Source organism: Copidosoma floridanum, unplaced genomic scaffold (genome assembly GCF_036245765.1).
Source record: "Copidosoma floridanum isolate Cflo_tuat_1 unplaced genomic scaffold, Cflo_Japanese_pri ptg000013l, whole genome shotgun sequence".
Lineage (NCBI taxonomy): Eukaryota > Metazoa > Arthropoda > Insecta > Hymenoptera > Encyrtidae > Copidosoma > Copidosoma floridanum.
Genome location: NW_028321890.1, coordinates 17,380,011 through 17,397,173, shown reverse-complemented (window position 1 = coordinate 17,397,173; position 17,163 = coordinate 17,380,011). Strand labels below are relative to the sequence as shown.

General features: G+C 36.8%; 1 protein-coding gene across 1 annotated transcript in view; it reads right to left on the bottom strand.

Annotated features, from left to right (window-relative positions):
• Msp300 (Muscle-specific protein 300 kDa) overlaps nt 1-17,163 on the bottom strand; it is an 87,192-nt gene that overhangs the window by 7,895 nt on the left and 62,134 nt on the right. Inside the window, exons 42-43 of the mRNA XM_089591067.1 lie at nt 12,362-12,664; nt 2,364-2,621 (exon numbers count right to left, since the gene is read on the bottom strand). Coding sequence (XP_089447193.1) covers nt 2,364-2,621; nt 12,362-12,664 — 561 coding nt within the window. The remainder of the gene's footprint in view (nt 1-2,363; nt 2,622-12,361; nt 12,665-17,163) is intronic.

The window sequence follows — 17,163 nt, the reverse complement described above, 5'->3', positions numbered from 1 at the left end:
AGTAACATGGAATGGTATTTTTAAGCTGCTATTTTTCGTTATATTCGTTTTAAATGATCGATTTTTGAGATTGAAGCAAAAGTTACAGTTTTTTTTATCCAACAAGCTTTTCAACCTTGCAAGAATCAACAAAAAGCTCAATCATTTATAAAAAAAAAATTTTTATTTTTTGCTCGCACTCAAATGAAACGGGTCCGATCTTTCCTTTCGCATTTGATTCGAGCTTTTATAATAAGTGTATGAAAGTGCCAGGTCAAAATCGTTGCGTTACTTTCTTGAACTGAATCAGTCGGAAAGTATACAGGGTTGGTAATGCGTAGTTTTTTGAATGCTCACATTTCATGACACCGTATCTATGTAATCGGGGTATAATCGACTGATTTCCACACATAATATTGCGCGACAACTTTATATATATACATAATACCCCGCAAATTTGAGCGAAATTTCTCCACTGACAGGACGCACGTGCCCGCGTGTATAGCACACACGTAGGTAAATATTTCAAGAACACGCGTTCGCACACACATCACGATGGGAATGAGCGTGGCTATCAACGAGAGGCAAAAGTTGCGGTGTTGCGGATTTCGTGACCGATGCAATAACACCGCAAACCGTGTACGAGTTACACATACCAACGTACAATACGTACCTAACTACACAGGGGCAGGGGGGGGGGTTCGACCTTGACATAACGAAATTGTTTCGCCAACAACTACAATTAAAATATATAAGAGCGCACCACCTCGGGGGTGCGAGGAGTTTTGCGATGATTGAGCCGTGCGCCTATACATGTTTCACCCCCCCCCCCTTTAACTGCTTTGCTTTCACCGCGGGGTGGGACGGGTTATTGTCTATTTCTCTCTGTGTGTTGTGTACCAACGAGTCGTTTGTGTGGATGTAGGGACGGAAACAATCATATTTAAATGGCACAGCCTTGGGTGGTATTTCGAGGGGGGGCTTTTGCCATCTTCTTCGCGCTTCGTACGAGTATTCGCGAGTGCGAAACTTCAACTGGGGGTTCGGGGGGTTGTTCACGTGTGTTTGGCCGACATTGTTGTTTTTGTTGTTCTCGATTGTAAATTTTGTTGGGTTTGTTTTTTTTGAAAATGCCAAGTTGGTTTTTGTCAAAATAAATATCGGCTTTAGCGTCCAAATTTACGAATGTGAAAAGTAAAAAAAAAATCAAACAACTTTTTTCATGGATTTTGTTCTTTTACACGACCATATGTTGTACGAGATTTTTTTCTGGGAACGGTGCTTTATAATATATATATACTTTTCCAAAACAGGATTCATCGAGTGTACTCACATACATAAAATTCTAACGATTTGAGTAACAATTAACAAAAACAACGTTTAGCTTTTGCTTCCGATTCTGTAGTAATCGTTTTTCTGTGTGTATGCCCAGTGGGATCACGACAATCTGATCTAACTATTGTATAAATAATTGAGTGAGGTGTTTTTAAAATGTTTCTCTGTATTACGGAATTGAGCTCATTACAGGATGAAATCGTAATAACGAATATTGAAAATCAGCGTTGATGATCGACGGGCTCTCAAGTTGCTTGTGCCATTTTTTTGATACTCAATGTACTATGAATATTCTCACTTTGTGCAACTGTATGTTATGCGATAGTCGTAAAATCAAGAAATTCGTATACTCTATACAGATACACCGAGAGAAAAAAGTAGTAAAAATTACTGTGCTAAAATGGTAATCTGGTACTGTTCGGTCGTCTACTCTCTAAAGTTAGATCAGTCGAGTTAGTTAATATTGACTAATTATGAGTGAAAAGTCGTGTGATAAATAAACGACATTTTACTGATTAGCAGTAAAATTTGACTGATTCAACTTTAGAGACTTTTTACTATTGGAACAATAATTTTAAATGTTTAGAACAGTAATTTTTGTTGTATGTACAGTGATTTTTACTGTTTGTACAATAAAAATTAGGTTGGGAAAAGTAAAAAGCCCCTATGGACGACGAAATGACACTAGATTACCATTCTAGCGCAGTAATTTTTAATATTTTATTTTCTTGGTGCAAGAGATATTCAATTTCATACACTTAGAGTTTTAAAAAGATATACTTTTCCTACACAGAGTGTTGAAAAAAAATATAAAAACACTCCTCGCATTGAACCAAAATTGTAGAGAAAGAGCTTTTTTGTTTGACTCGATGAGCTTACTTACGTACAATACAGTTTTTTGGTCCCAATATTAAAATACCCCTTACAATCGAACATTGCAGCTCCAGGCTACATAGTCACGTAGATTTGGTCTGAATTATCGTAACCCAAGAATAGGATTCAACAAAAAAAAAAAAAAAAAGAAAAAAAAAACCCAAGGCCCAACTCACCTGCTGCACCGAATCGATAAAGTTCTTAGCCTGGCAGAGATCGTTCCTCGCAAGATCCTGGTTGATGGCACGTGCGTCAGCGCTGTTGGCCAATGTGCATAAGCTGTCGCAAATACCCTCGAGCTTGCGGTTGAGCGTCTGCACCTCCGTTTGAAGGGGCGCACTGGCGTCGAGGCCGACATCCGACGCGATTTCCGAGACCAGTTTCTGTAGTACGCTCAGTCGCTCCTTGTGCTGGGCCAGCGTCTCGTTGCAGGCCTGTTAAACACGAACAAATATATTATTTTTTATTTCGATGTTTTTTTTTTTTTTTTTTTTTTTTTCAACTGTCGATACAGAATATTGGAGAAACAGATGAAGGTGCTCGGTCGTATAGGACTCGAAGCCATCGTATTGTCCCTACATGGGTCCAAACAGTTTTTCTACATCTAATTTTTACTTTGCTGAAAAGTATCTACTCAGAAATTACTGCAAAAACTAGTAAAAATTTCCGAAGCAGAGATTATTTTCATCATTTTTTCTTTACACTTGATGAGTTGCATGGATTTTCGTTTCGACGGTACATGAAAAAAAAAAAAAAAAAAAAAAAAAATCCAAATGAATTACAAACAGACACGGCAAAGGCTTACCCCAAACTTACTTCTACTTTATTTAGGGACGCAGGGAGGGAGGAAAAGGGTACAAGCTCCAATAAATTTACTGGACCAAGGTTTCCACGCGCACTACTACAGGCACGCGTGTGTATATTTATTTATGCTTGGTTTCGACGCAGATGCCGGCATATCTATTTTAACGCGTATTTTTAGAGATCGAGTTCCCGCAAGCCGAGCTTGCGAGCTTTTGAAGTCACCGCGAAGAAAAAGACTCATATCGAAACGACTTTTTTTTTCCTTCGTCCAACGAACGACGTGTTTGGTTGTCCAGATGTTGCTGGATCGACACAAGAGTACAATCATTGACCAAAACTGAGCTTTTGAAGCTCTTCATCGGGTGTTTTTTCGATCTCTTCCGTAGCGATACGCGACGAGCCGTGCACGTGTATACCTTTAACACGCTCGTATACCACCGTATGCATGTTTATACGCGTGTACAAAGAGGAAGGAAGAGCCGTACGAAAAAGGTGCTAATTCGACCGAGCACGTGAGAACGAGCGAGTGGCATTGCACTATACCCAGTGCCGTTATATTTATGTGCTGTAAACCGTTGTGTGCTCGAGTGAGCGTCTCACTTTGTTATACATTTAACTCGCAAGGTTGGTTGAAATTTAACCAGCTATCGGTCGAGGTTTTTCTTTCTTTATGGTTTTCAACGCGGTTGGGTTTAATTTTGGATTCCTTGTTGGTCACCCGACAACGCGCCAAAGTAAGATGAGGCGAGTCGTCAACTTGACCCACATATCTTTAGACGCTGACCTTGAGATTCGGCGAAAAACAAATCTGCACTCTGGCCTGCGTTTTGGTTTTGGGAAACGGCACACACGCTACGCTGTTTTTGATGCGTTCAAAGAGTAATGAGATGGATATTTATTATCATCGCCTTTTTGTGGTATATCAAAGTGTAAATTATCTCACATATTCTATTTAATTTAACAATTTTTTTGTTGACACAAACAGGATTTTGGAAGTGCTTGTATGCGTGTAAAATGTGTTTCAGCCAAGTTTTTTTTCTCTACAATTTTCCGGGTGGGGTCCGAAATAACGACGGTTCACTTCAATTTTGCAGTAAAACTATGAATGTTCATTTGCAGTATAAGAAGAAAGTCAAAGTAAACTGCCTTGTGATTGGCTGTCGAAATACTGAACAGTCGCTGCACTGAGCTATCGTTGTCGTCGGAATACACGTCGCTGAAATGAACATTCATAGTTTTACTGTAAAATTGAAGTGAACTGTCGTTATTTCGGACCCCACCCAATTTTCCTACATTTATGGCTCGTGTTCGTAAGTATTAAGTTTAGTGGAACTAGTTAATTTTACTAGATTCAGTCATTCTGATAAACACAATAGCAATGCATTTCATAAAAAAAAGAGAATTTTCAATTATACAGGTTTCAAACGTTTAATTCAACAAACTTGGATTCACAGTGCACTTGGAGTGATTTCAATTTTACGCGAGGCAGAAATGCAGATCTGGACTTTTCGACTGCTCAAGTTTTCTAATCAACTAACTTTCTTTCGTGTACAAAATTTTTTTTCACACAAGCATGTTTACAAACTTTTTGAGCTTAATGCTTTTGCTTCAACGGTATGGAAATAATTTGTCCAACGGGAAACGAGACGATTTGATTTTTTCTTTATTTTTTTACTCATCACTTTTACAACTCGTTGCAAATAAATGAAGTGTCTAATGAAAAGTTTCTACACCGCGTTTCCGTAAGTTTTAATTTTTTTTTTTGTGAAGCGTGTACTCGTTACAAATTACAAAACTTTCAAAGCCTCCTCGAAAACAATATTAGATTCCGTTCGTCGAAATCTCGTTTATTGCATTCGCAAGCATCCTACGATCGAAAGCTTTTATCCGAAAATCACAACATTTCACAATCTGACGGATTTTCGGCAAAGAAAATCAAACACTCGCGCGCTGAATCGACGAAGAGAGAAATATATAGGTCGCTTGTACTTAAGTTAAAAAAAGTAAGGTATTTTCGGTTTTCGGTGTATAGGCGAACGCGCGTTAATATATATAGAGTGACGTCATTCGCAGTAGTACAGCTTGGAGTGCCAAAAGTAACATCTGCTCGCGCATCGAAGCTTCGAGCCGAAAATTTCCTTCTCTTATTCTTGTTTGGTTTCATTTTATAGGTATAGACACGTTTTCAGAAGACAACGCCAATTCATGCGTACTGAGTATCGAAGATAGTTGCCATTTCTCGTGGCCATTTTCTCTTTCCGTCGTTATTGTGGATGACAAGGGGGCACGCTTAGTATCAACTGTGTAGTGTTGATATGGGCGGTTTGCCATGAACGTGTGTCTGTAAATGCGTCGTTACTTGTTTTGCTAAGGAGTTATTCATATTTTCAGTTTTACTGCAGTCAGCAACTGAAAAGACAAACTCGCTTTGTAACCCAAAATTAATAAACGAGCGTTGAAATAAAATTATTCATACCCTTGTTTGTATAACGAAATGGTTTGGTTGGAAATTTTTTCCGAATGATCATTTTTATCTAAACTATTTTACCGATTTGGTGAGACAAAGAACTAATTCATATTATAGGCTCATTAATAAAGCATAACTTGGGTAAAACAACATTCATTAAAAAGTTGAAAGCTAACTTGCGTCGCCTTATATAAAATCTTATATATTCATAATTAAATTATTGTAGCATTAAGACTAAGCACAATTGTTTTAGAAATTTTTTAAACCTTGGACCAAAAAATTTTTTTCTAAATGAACTGTATTTCTTTTACTGAGAACTTTTTTTTTTTTGTGACAGAAAAGTTTGATAAGTTTCAAATATTGAAGTATTTACCGCAGAATATTGAAAATCAACTGTTTGAATACTTTTTAAAATAATTTGACCTATTTTTTTCTTAGTTCTTTTTTTTTTCTTTTAAATTGTAATGCATTATTTTCGTTGAAAATAAAAAAAGAAAATAAAAAAAATTGAAAGGCAATGTTTTACAAGTAATAATTAAAAAAAAATTTTAGCAAAACCGTTTTTAGTGCTTGTTTTTTTGTTTCCTTTCTAAACTAATACAGCCATTACCTATAAACCTTAACGACCGTATTATACACACGATATCGTTATCTCGTAGAAACTAAGCATAGCTTATAATTAGGTGTTCAACGCTTACAACTTGACATAAACCTACTACTTAGCTTAAAATTAACGTCATTTACACAAAGCATCACTAGACAGTCATCGAAATTTCTAGGTGTTGAAATAATAATTTTGGATTATAGGACATCCACGTGCTCGTCAAACCATCCAAAACTAAAAAAAAAAAAAAAAAAAAAAAAGGTATTCTATGCTTTGCAACGTTTGCAGATAGTCCAAACTGTTATCAACTGCTTCTACTTCAACAATCCAATTTGGTTGTTATTAACAATGCTACCACTCTAGATTTCAAAATCTACTGAAAAACACGCAAAAACCTCAAAAAAAAAAAACCCCATGCACACTTCGCCATCGCACTAGTAAAAAAAAGAAAAAAAAAAAAAAAAAAACTCAAGCACACGCGCTCTCACCCTTTTCTGATCGGGGGTGCACATGCTGCCCGTAAAGTCAGCTGCTGCAATTGCCACCGGCTTTATAGTAGTTGTGGTAGTGCAGCGTCGCCGGCACACCACCGCGTCGATCCGCGAAACGCGGATGCCGCGCCGTACTGCTACAACATGCACCATGTGCGTAAATACACACACACACACACACACAAAATATCTCGCGCTTGTCTTCTCTCTTCTCCCGATGACTCTGGGTCCGCGACACTCCGTGCAATTTCGCGAGGAATTTCGGGGCTTTCTCGCGCGGTTTTAAAATTAGCAGCGGCGGATCTACCTCCGCTTGGCCCGCTACTGTTGCACACTATACACGCGCTTGTCAACCCGCCACTACTTTCGAGCCGTTACTAAATTGATTTTGTACTATCGCACGAGCAGATAAGGGGCCGAGTGTAGTGAGTTTATCGGACGTCGTTTATAGCTGTGTGTACAGTGTTTACTCGATAGGTTTTTCATTGCGATTTAATATACGTGCTGCTCACGAGGGAGACTCTTCACTTTCGTCATACACATATTTTGTTTTTTCAAATATCTTCAAAGAGACGCACCATCGTCTTTGTTTTTCACGGCTTGTTTAATCACTTCTTCTTCTTCTTCTTCTTATTTTTTATCCTCGTAAACAATGTGCGCGTAGATACGGTGCTTTTATCGAACTGCTCGTGTACGCGTATGTACACCCCGAAAATGTTTTTGCGCGTGTAAAAAGTAGGCACTTTCTAAGTCGAAAATGAAAAAAAATGGAAAAATTCATCGTGTCATCTCGTTATCGCGTACAAAAAGTTGTTGAACTTTCATCGACCGAGCGTCTCGCGATGCAAACACCAAAAACATCTAAAACACTCGGGCGCCGGAAATAAAGTTGACAAACGCAACATTATGGAACAAAAGCAAAAAGGTCCAGCCCATCACCGGCTTGCAAATCAAGTGTATAAAACACACCGCGGCCGCGTGCACGTACACGAGCCTCCTCTCGGCGTGTACTGGACCAGACTATACCCCGACCCGCGCGAGAAGAGATGACTAGCGCGCGATGTGTATACATATTTATCACACACAGCCTCCTCTTCTCTTTATCCCCTTCGTACAGCTCATATATATATATACACGCAAAAGCGCGAGGGGGATCGATCCGCGCCGGTCTACGTAGCGCTTGTGTGTGTGTGTGTGTGTATGTAGGAGAGCACAGATGGTTCGGACGCTCCCCTTTTTTTCTCCCCTTCCCGCGAGGGTGTTCCGGCACTATACGGATGCTGGTCTAAATTGTCATGATAATCTCGCCTCCGCTGCATCATACGACGTGTGTGTGGTTCACCAAGGCTCGGGTCGAGCTTTTTGATTGTGCTTTAAAGTGTATAAGCCGGCTTGTTAACCCGCACGAGTATACAAGGGGTGGTTGTGTGTACGTATACAATAAACATAATGTAGGTGAAGGCGTTGGCGCTTTGGGAATCAAGGGCGCGGTGCTCTGCCGAGACGTGTGGTGATGTCAAATGGTGCAAGCGGCACGGATGAAATGAATATAATCGCATCCCCCCCCCTTTTTTTTCTTTCTTATACGCAAGGCGTTTATTTTTACTGGCTCGCCGTATGGGTGATGGACCATTGATTGAGCTGGTGGTGATCGAGTGTTTCGGGTGGAGTCTAGAGGAAACTGAAAGCTCGTTGCACTGGCTTTGTTCCCAGAGATTCGTACTTTTGTAACGAAAGATATATACACGTGATCATTTTCCATCGATAACAACGTGTTGTCTCATTTGCTGGAATGATGATTATAAAACAGCTTACTTGTCCAAAGTATTTTTCTTGGAGCCACATGAAAACGGCAAAAGATAATTTCACAACTTTATCGCAGCCTGATTTTGCAACCTTTACAACGTGTCTATATGACAACAGGGCGTGCTCGTAGGGGATCTCAGCTATATACAGTTGGTGGTTTCATAAAATTGTTGTTCAAAGCGAACGACGGACGATTTTTTTCCAGTCTAGTGGTATCAAGATAAAAAAGAAAAAAAAAAATTATCGAAAGCAAAGAGACCGCCGGCAACGCTTTTTTTGCCATCGGTAACGGAACTGGATGGCACTTACATGTTTTTGTGTGTTTAGAGAGTCTTCTCTGTCCAAGTGCGTTATCTTACGTAAGTATAGATAAAACGCAGTCCCAGCCGTACGATAAGAAAGTTTGTAACTTGTTTTGGCGGCAGAAACAAAGCTCTTCATGCGCCATGGACGTATTGAGAAACCAACGGGAGTATTCAACTCTGAATTTATCGCAACGCATTTCACACGTGCGGATAATTATCTCGTTTGAGGATACAAAGAAAAGCTAAATTTTTCTTGAGGATGAGACAATTAGTTTAACTTTGGCCATTTTTGTACTTTTTCACTGTACAGAAGTATTGCCGAGTAAAGAAGCTTGCGTCAATCACGTTTTGCAGTACACTTGAAAACAGCCGCTTTCACTTTCTACCCGCATTTACACGCATTTAAAACCGTACAACTCGCTTCAAATGACCATTTTCAGGAAGAGAATATAGTGTACTCGCGTGCAACGTTATCGTTCCTCGACATACTGTCGCAGCAATTATTACTCCTCAGGGAAAACTCTAGATGTCCCATAAATTTCGTAAAATGTATCATTTGTCATCGTGAGTCACATCGTAGAGACACATGGTTTGAAATCATGGGAAATTACTTTCCTCTGATGGCACAAACTATTTGTGTGTATTTCGTCGCATTTAATTTATTTTCACACTGAGAGAAAAATATAATAAAAATTACTGTGCTGGAATGATAATCTGGTAGTGTTCGGTCGTCTAAAGACTATTTACTATTTGAACAGTAATTTTTGTTGTAAGTATAGTAATTTTTACTGTTTGTACAATAAAAATTACTATCCAAAACGGTAAAAATAAGGTTGGGAAAAGTAAAAAGTCCCTTGACGACGAAATGACCCCAAATTACCATTCCAGCACAGTAATTTTTATTATATTTTTCTCACAGTGTAACGATAACAAGGACCCCCGTAATTTTTGTGCCAATCATTACAACCTATCATGAATCAAATACTACAAAATTTCGAAAGTTATTTTATGTGTAACTTATAATGTATTTTCAACATAATAGTCACGATAATAGTTTTGTGGAAAGATTATACTTATTTTGTGTGTTTTCCGTAAGTGAGCGATAAGATAAAATTTACGTGAAATTTTAGTATTTTTAACGTCATTACACTATCATCTTATTTATTACCAAATTAATTACGTAAAACACAAATTTATTAATGATTCATAACTCAATCAGTTAACGGATGGACGTAACGTGTATTTAATGTGTTATCTCGAGGGTTTGATAAATAGAAAAGAAAATCTTGAGCAGAGAATATTTGAAGGCCCGTTGTTGGAGTGAAGGGTGACGAAAATCGTGTTCCAGATGTTGTGCCGTAGGTATATGTACCTAAGCTTGTACGCACTTTCGTTCGTATTGTCGGTGCAGCGGGTGTTAATCGAGTTAAAGCACTGCGATAAAGATAAGTGACGAGAGTTTTAGGCTCGTCTTGCGTGTATACTTGAAATCGGGCTTTACCAGCCGCCACTGACTTCATCGACGATTTCGATGGGTAGATTTTTTTTTTTTTTTCGCTCAAAAATAGATCGCGCAATTGAGGCGTGTGTTAATAGAAGTCTGGCCTCAAAATCGCATTTGTTATTACTGCGTTTGATTGAATTATGGGTTTAATTTTGGCTGCCCTCGGAATGTTGATTTTATTTTTACAGAGCTGGGAGTTTTCGAACAATTTTTTTTCAAAGACTCTACGAAAATAAAAACTGTGAGTTTTTCCTTTTCACTGCGAAATGCTTCTTCAAAAGGTTTATTTTTCTATTTAAAGAATACATAAAAAAAAAAAAAAAAAAAAGAAAATAACAAATGGAGCTCTTTAAAACATTTTGAAAACAATTTTTTCCCTGGGTAACGAGCAATTTTTTTTTGTTTTTAAATTTGACACATTACTATTCATTTTAAATATAAAAAAAAATTATAAGGTGTTTATAAAGTATTAAAATACTTTTTAGATACATTAACGTTTTTTTTTTTTTTTTTTTTTAATTGTTTTTTCTTATAAACTATATGGCATTTTTTGCTGGGACAATATTTCGTTAAGCTCTTAATTATGAGAAGTAATTGAAAAAATTTTTCTAACATAAGCAATGCATTAAACTATTAGCAAAAAGTTAGCGAGTAGTTTTGCTCGTAGAGTACGATAATTCATACCTTACGTGTCTACATGGTACTTCCATAGAGAAAATCTCGGTGAACTCTTTATCTCTTAAAGCGTACAACAAAGCGCTAGTATTGGCCTATTACGTTTTTTCTTACCGTCTCAAATGACTCACAACCGTCTCTGTATGGATATACACAGGGTCTTTGCGATTTGCATGGTGGGTCTGAACGTCTACCATGTACTCGTGCATCATGTGAAATAACTTCGAGGAAAAGTAATCTCTCTTTATTTTAGGGCTCCGGAAAGTATGTTTTTTTTTTCCTTCCGCCGGAGGTTTGTGTTTTAGAGGATTCGTTGTTTTCTCCTTGGGGCTTTGTTTGTGTAATTTACCGGGTAAACAGCTTTTAATATGTTTAGTCTACTTGTTGTTGTTATTATTACTTCCAGTTAACTTTGAGGTATGTTTTTTTTTTTTCCAAAAATGTGGTACATAATTTTTACTGAAATATTTTGAATTTAATATTATTCCTGGGTTCTAGTATGTGATTAATTAATAAATGAAGTACCGATCTCACGTGTAATGAATAAAACAAAAATTTCTAAATTTTAATAAGAATATACGTGTATCTAACTAGTTTGAAGGCCGCTAGTATTTTTAAAATTACAGAAGCCATTCTGCATTGACTAAAGTATGTTGTCAATCAAATTTAAAAATTCTCATGGTAATACGTGTGATTAAATATTTCAATTTATTAATCACGTAATGGAAAGTTAAATTTTAGAAAGTATTTCAACTACCCATTAACTTGATAATTTTTAACAATAAATTTAAAGCCATAGAAATTTGTAAAAAAAAAAAAAAAAAAAAAAAACGAATAAATAATACATTACTTAATGGATAATGGATAATGAAAAACTGTTTTTTTTATTTTATTTAAAAACTACTTGCGTACAACATTTAATTATGCCTAAATGAATAAGTATTTTAATGGGTATAAATTAACTATTAAAAGAGAATAAATAGCATTATTTGATATTGAAAACAATTTAATTTAATTTTATGAGTAAAAGTATAAACAACTCACTGCATCTAGATGGTTTTAATATGAGTAATAAAGTCTCTCAAGTTAAAAGCTACAGGGTAATAGTAGTGGGTGAATAATTTTCATTTAATTATAAACTGAAAATGTAATGGCCTCATGCGTCATAAACTAGTAGTAGAATATATTCTCAACTTTCCCCTACAAGTGATGTTAAACTATAATACACATTAAATTAGGGTCGTTATTCGAGGGTAAAAAAATCCTAAAGTACTATGAAGCAACTCGAACCAAACCTACTCGTTTAGCATATTTTCTTACTTACTGGGTATTAAAAGAAAATACAGTCAGTCATCGTATTATAAATAATGTCAATCGATTCATGAAACGATATCACTTAATTTACAAACAATGTGCTGTACTCTGGCCTTATGAAAAAATGAGGATGGAAATAATTTAAAAAAACGTCAGACCGAGCACCTTGGCAAAAAAAAAAAAAAAAAAAAACACAACACTAACCTTGACTCTCTCCCTTGCCTCCTCGGGCGGCAGATTAGCGATGCTGCCCATCTGTTCCTCAACATAAGCCTTCACCACTGCGCTCGAGTCGCAGTACTCCTGCCAAAGCTGAACCGCGTGCTGGTACTTGGTGCACAGGGCATCGAGCTCGGCCTTCGTTTCGTCCCAGGCGTGCACGGCCTCGTTGACCACGGCGTTGACGCGTTCGCTCACTTCGTCGGTGCAGCTCGAACGTAGCGGCTCGGCCACAGCCTTCAGCTCGCTTATCAGCACCTCACGGCTCACAAAGTCGCCGTTCAGACCCTATTTAAGTTTTCAGGTGTTATTGTTTGCCGTATCATCTTTTTTTTTAGTTTATTACTGTTCCAGTAATATCAAAGTGTATGTTGAATGTCAAAAGTGGAGTGTTTTAGATTTTTAATTGAAATGCGAGTTGAATGTAATTAGGAACCGTACTTTGGTATAATCATAAATTCGATTTATTATGTTAGGCTCTAGAGCCAAATTTTTTTTAAACATTTTTATAGAGTTTATATGGTTGAAGTTTATATTTTTCCAAAACTGAATTAGGTAGTGCAAATCATTAAATTAACCGTTTAACTAATTTTGTTGTATCTGTTGTAAGATTTCCATCTCCTGTTTGAATAGTTTATGTAGTAAATTGGTTCAGACTTGAGGTGTTAATTTTTTTTTCAAACATTGCGTTGACATTTTTTTTTTATTAAAAAAAAACAACCAATAAAGAAAAACTGTTCAATATTTTAAAAAGTATTTAGTTTTTTTATGCAGTGTGCAAAATAAAAAATACTACATTTCAGTTTTGTGCGTTCTAATTGGTAAAGAAAAAAATTTCTCGTTAAAATAATTCATTCAATTTTCGCAGCTTGTTCGCATTAAAATTTGGTTTTTGCCGTTGGTCAATCGCGTCCGAAAAATTTTGCCGTAAAGTTCGAAGCAAAATTCCTAGATCGGATTCGATAGCGTGTATAAATAGTTTCGCTCCCTGTAACGTGTGACTACCGTACGGCCTCACCACACACGAGCACACGCGCTTCGCTCGCAAGTGGACCGATTTTCGTGCGCGTCGCACTCCCTCGTGGGGGTTCGTTAACCCGTGCGACCAAATTTACCGCTCATCTATTTTATAACAATGAATATTGCGCCACCAACTCGACCGACTGACACGTAATACGTGCAAGGTCGCTTAATTGTTTATTTATTTATTTTTAAGGCTTGTTACTTGAGCTGTTGGGTTTTTTCGGCATATTGCTGCATAGGACTACCGGTGATCTGAGGGGTTATTTTTATTCTTCCTTTTTTTTTTTTTTTTTAAGCTGATTAATATTTTTTATTAAACAGTATAAAAATTATGAATAAAAGAACTTTGAACAAACTATTTGTATACAAATTTTTTTACATTAATTATTTCTGATTAATATGTTATAAGTTGATTGTTTATTGCCATTCGTATCGTGGAATATTTTACCCGTATTTTAATGTTTTGGTCAAAGTCTTTTTCGAATTATGTTGTGTACCCAAGTATGTTGTTACATCCAGTAAGCTGATCTAATAAAAGTGAAGAAGTGACGTTTTGTCAGTGAGTACATTTGAGTGATAGTGTCAATTAAGTGTTCAACGAATCAAATTAAGATAACATTTTATATAAATAATTGAATACATTTAGCGATTCTTAATACTGTTAAAATATTAATCTTCTACGATCGGACGATTAAGAAAGTCTTGTAATTATAGTTTTATTCGAAAAAAATACAAAATTATTGATTAAATTATTACGAGTCTGATGTCAGACAGTCAATGATAACAAAAACTATACATAGATATTTTGCTAATATTTAGCTTCTTTGTTGTAACGTTTCGGGAGCATAATTAATGAAAAGTCTAAACGTCTAATAATACTGTACTATGTTGATGAAACGTAAATTGACGATTTAATTTAATTCAGTGTCTAAAGGATTGCACGTCTTATAAGTTAAAAAGGAATTTTGGATAAAAAGTCCCTTGCAGTTATAATAATTATGAAATAGGAAATTTTTTTTGCAAAAATTAGGGCACAAATTATTGATCACAAGCTTACAACTGAAGCCCGCAAGTCTACACACATCAAGATTTGAAAAGTTGAAATAAGGGAAACTGAAACCACACGCACGTACAAGCTTCTAGTTCGAAAAAGCTGCGACCAAAAAACTTTTGTCCTACATCATAATATACGTACAACACACGAGATTAATGAAGTCGCGTGTGTCTGACATGCGCGTCATCGCGCATAAGCACCGCATGCTTATCCACGTGCAACCGACACCGTTCCTCGTTGTATACATGAATACTTTCGCAAAAAATTGCACGTCCATCACGTGGTTATTAATAAAAACAATTAATAAAGTTTTTCCCGTACTGCTGAAAAATTTATCATTTCACTCTAAAAAGTTAACGTGACACACTTTTTTTTTAAACCTTTTTAGAATTGAGGAAACATATCGTTTCAGAAATTGTGAAAAGTTGACTCTTCGCTCAATTGTTGGATGAAAATAAACAAAATATTGCTATGGAGTTTTATTTGTCAAAATGGAGATTATATTTAAGTATCATTGACAAAATTTAGTTGACGTGTTTTGATTTAATTTTTTTTTTAGGTTTTTCCAACTGGTTGATGAGATCTAAAGTTAATAAAAAATACAATTTCACTTTAAAAACGATGGGTAATTAAAGAAAAATGTTTTTTAATAAAGTCTTCATAAACGTACAAAAAATTTATGTTAAATATTGTTTTCAGTTTAAGTTTTTATAAGCGTACAAAAATTTCATATTTGAAAACTTTAAATAAGCATTAAAATTTTCGAGTCGAAAAGTGATTTTTCTTTATTTTTTAAACTTTGTTTCCTACTCTCGAAACACTGAAAAAAAAGGGTGTCTCACTTTTTGGGGGTAAACGTGCTTTTTCTCACACATTACACTCAGCAGTACGAGAAAATAAGATAAAATAAAAACTTTATTTCAATTTTTTTTTTTTGAATCACACATTGAATAATTTTTTTGTGGAGTCATCGCCCATACAATTGCTCAAAAACATAGGTATATACATTTCCATATCGACACGAAGCGTTTCTCATAAGATAAAGCGGGACGCGTATAATCGGTGGCACTGTACACAAGTACGGCACTTGTGCATAATTTTTGCGGTTGTTAATAATGCAGTTGGACGAAATGAAACACGAAACAAGTTAGCAAAGTGAAATCGATGGCTCTTTTTAATCGATGGAATTTTTTTGTTGCATATACGTACATTTAAAATTTATCATCACCATTATTTTGTAAATAATTAAAGTAACTTGATGTGACGGAAAGGAAAAAAAAACAATTCAGGCCTCACGAGCACGAAATAAAGTTTCAGCTTGCAAATGAAGCGGCCCCATCATGCGACGTATACAAACTCGACTTTCGATGTCCATTCATTATCTCATTGTCTTTCCGTATCTAATTAAAACGAGGCACCAAAGTCGCCTCCACGATACGACTCAAAGCTTATGCTGTAAAAATTGATACGCCGAGCGTGACCCAATAAAATGCGACGGGAGAAGAGAGCCACGGGGCATTTTTATCGGCCCGCGTCTTTCCTCGCCCGATGCTTTTATCAAAGTGTCCACACGACGTCGCGTCGATTATTTTGTGCGTGCACATGCGTGTCGTTGAATCTCGCAAAATTTCGTTTTTCAAATAATTTAATTTAGAATTGCACTCATTTGTGGAAAGATTTATTTTCTTTCGACTGTGCTCTACTGCGTAGTCGCATGAGGTGTGTAGTTTTTTTTTAATTACTCCAAATCGAATGTTTTAATTAGCGGATATGAAACACCGGGAGCGAATTAAAATTCTAAGCGTCGATCAAACATCGATAAGATCGGTTGTGTACACAGTACGAACGAAAAATCCACAAAATACACGCGCACACACGGACTCTTAGCAAACTTTCGATAACGCCATCAGCGATAGTGTGTATTCTTCTCGTCCCTCCGAAACAAAAATACCGTAAAAGAAGCCGATCCCACGTCACATACGTCATCTCACACGTGCCTCGATCCTTACACCGGAAGAGTCGCAGGAAATGACACTCGATCGACGCCGATAGACACACATTTGTATATACACTCTCGTATACGCATATCAATCACGATCGTAAACTCGTTGCACAAAAACAAACAAACAAAGTTCAAAAGTTCGAGCTTAATCGCACTGTACATTGTTATACCACCATAACGTACCTCGAGCTTTTCACAACAGTGCTTATCGTCCGACGAGTGTTTTGTTACATTAAAACTTCATAATTTTCACTTTATTTGGGCAAAACGCGAGTTTTGCGCTACTTTCGCACCATCCGGACTCGCGAACCTTCGACGATTGTATGACATGTTTTCCACGCGGTAATTTGCACATCGTACAACAACGAGTGCTCCTATCTTGTACGTGGATCGTCACAACAAAAACAATTTACCGAAATAAGTGCACACAAGCGACAACGCGCGTTTTTTTAAACAATAAAAGGCAGCTGCAACACACGCACTTGTTGAGCTCCAACAGCGCGCAAAAAAAGTAAAAAAAAAAAAGCAAGTGGATAAGGGCGTTTAAAAATTACAGACTCGTCGGTGAGCTGACATGGCATGGTCGCGAGCTCGCGTGCTTTGCCGGCAAAGTTCCGCGCGCGACTAGCGCGTCGAGTCGAGAAAAGCTCCGGTTGTAGCATAATTGACGCTTCGGAGCATGCGCTTACCGATAAACCGAGAGTGCCG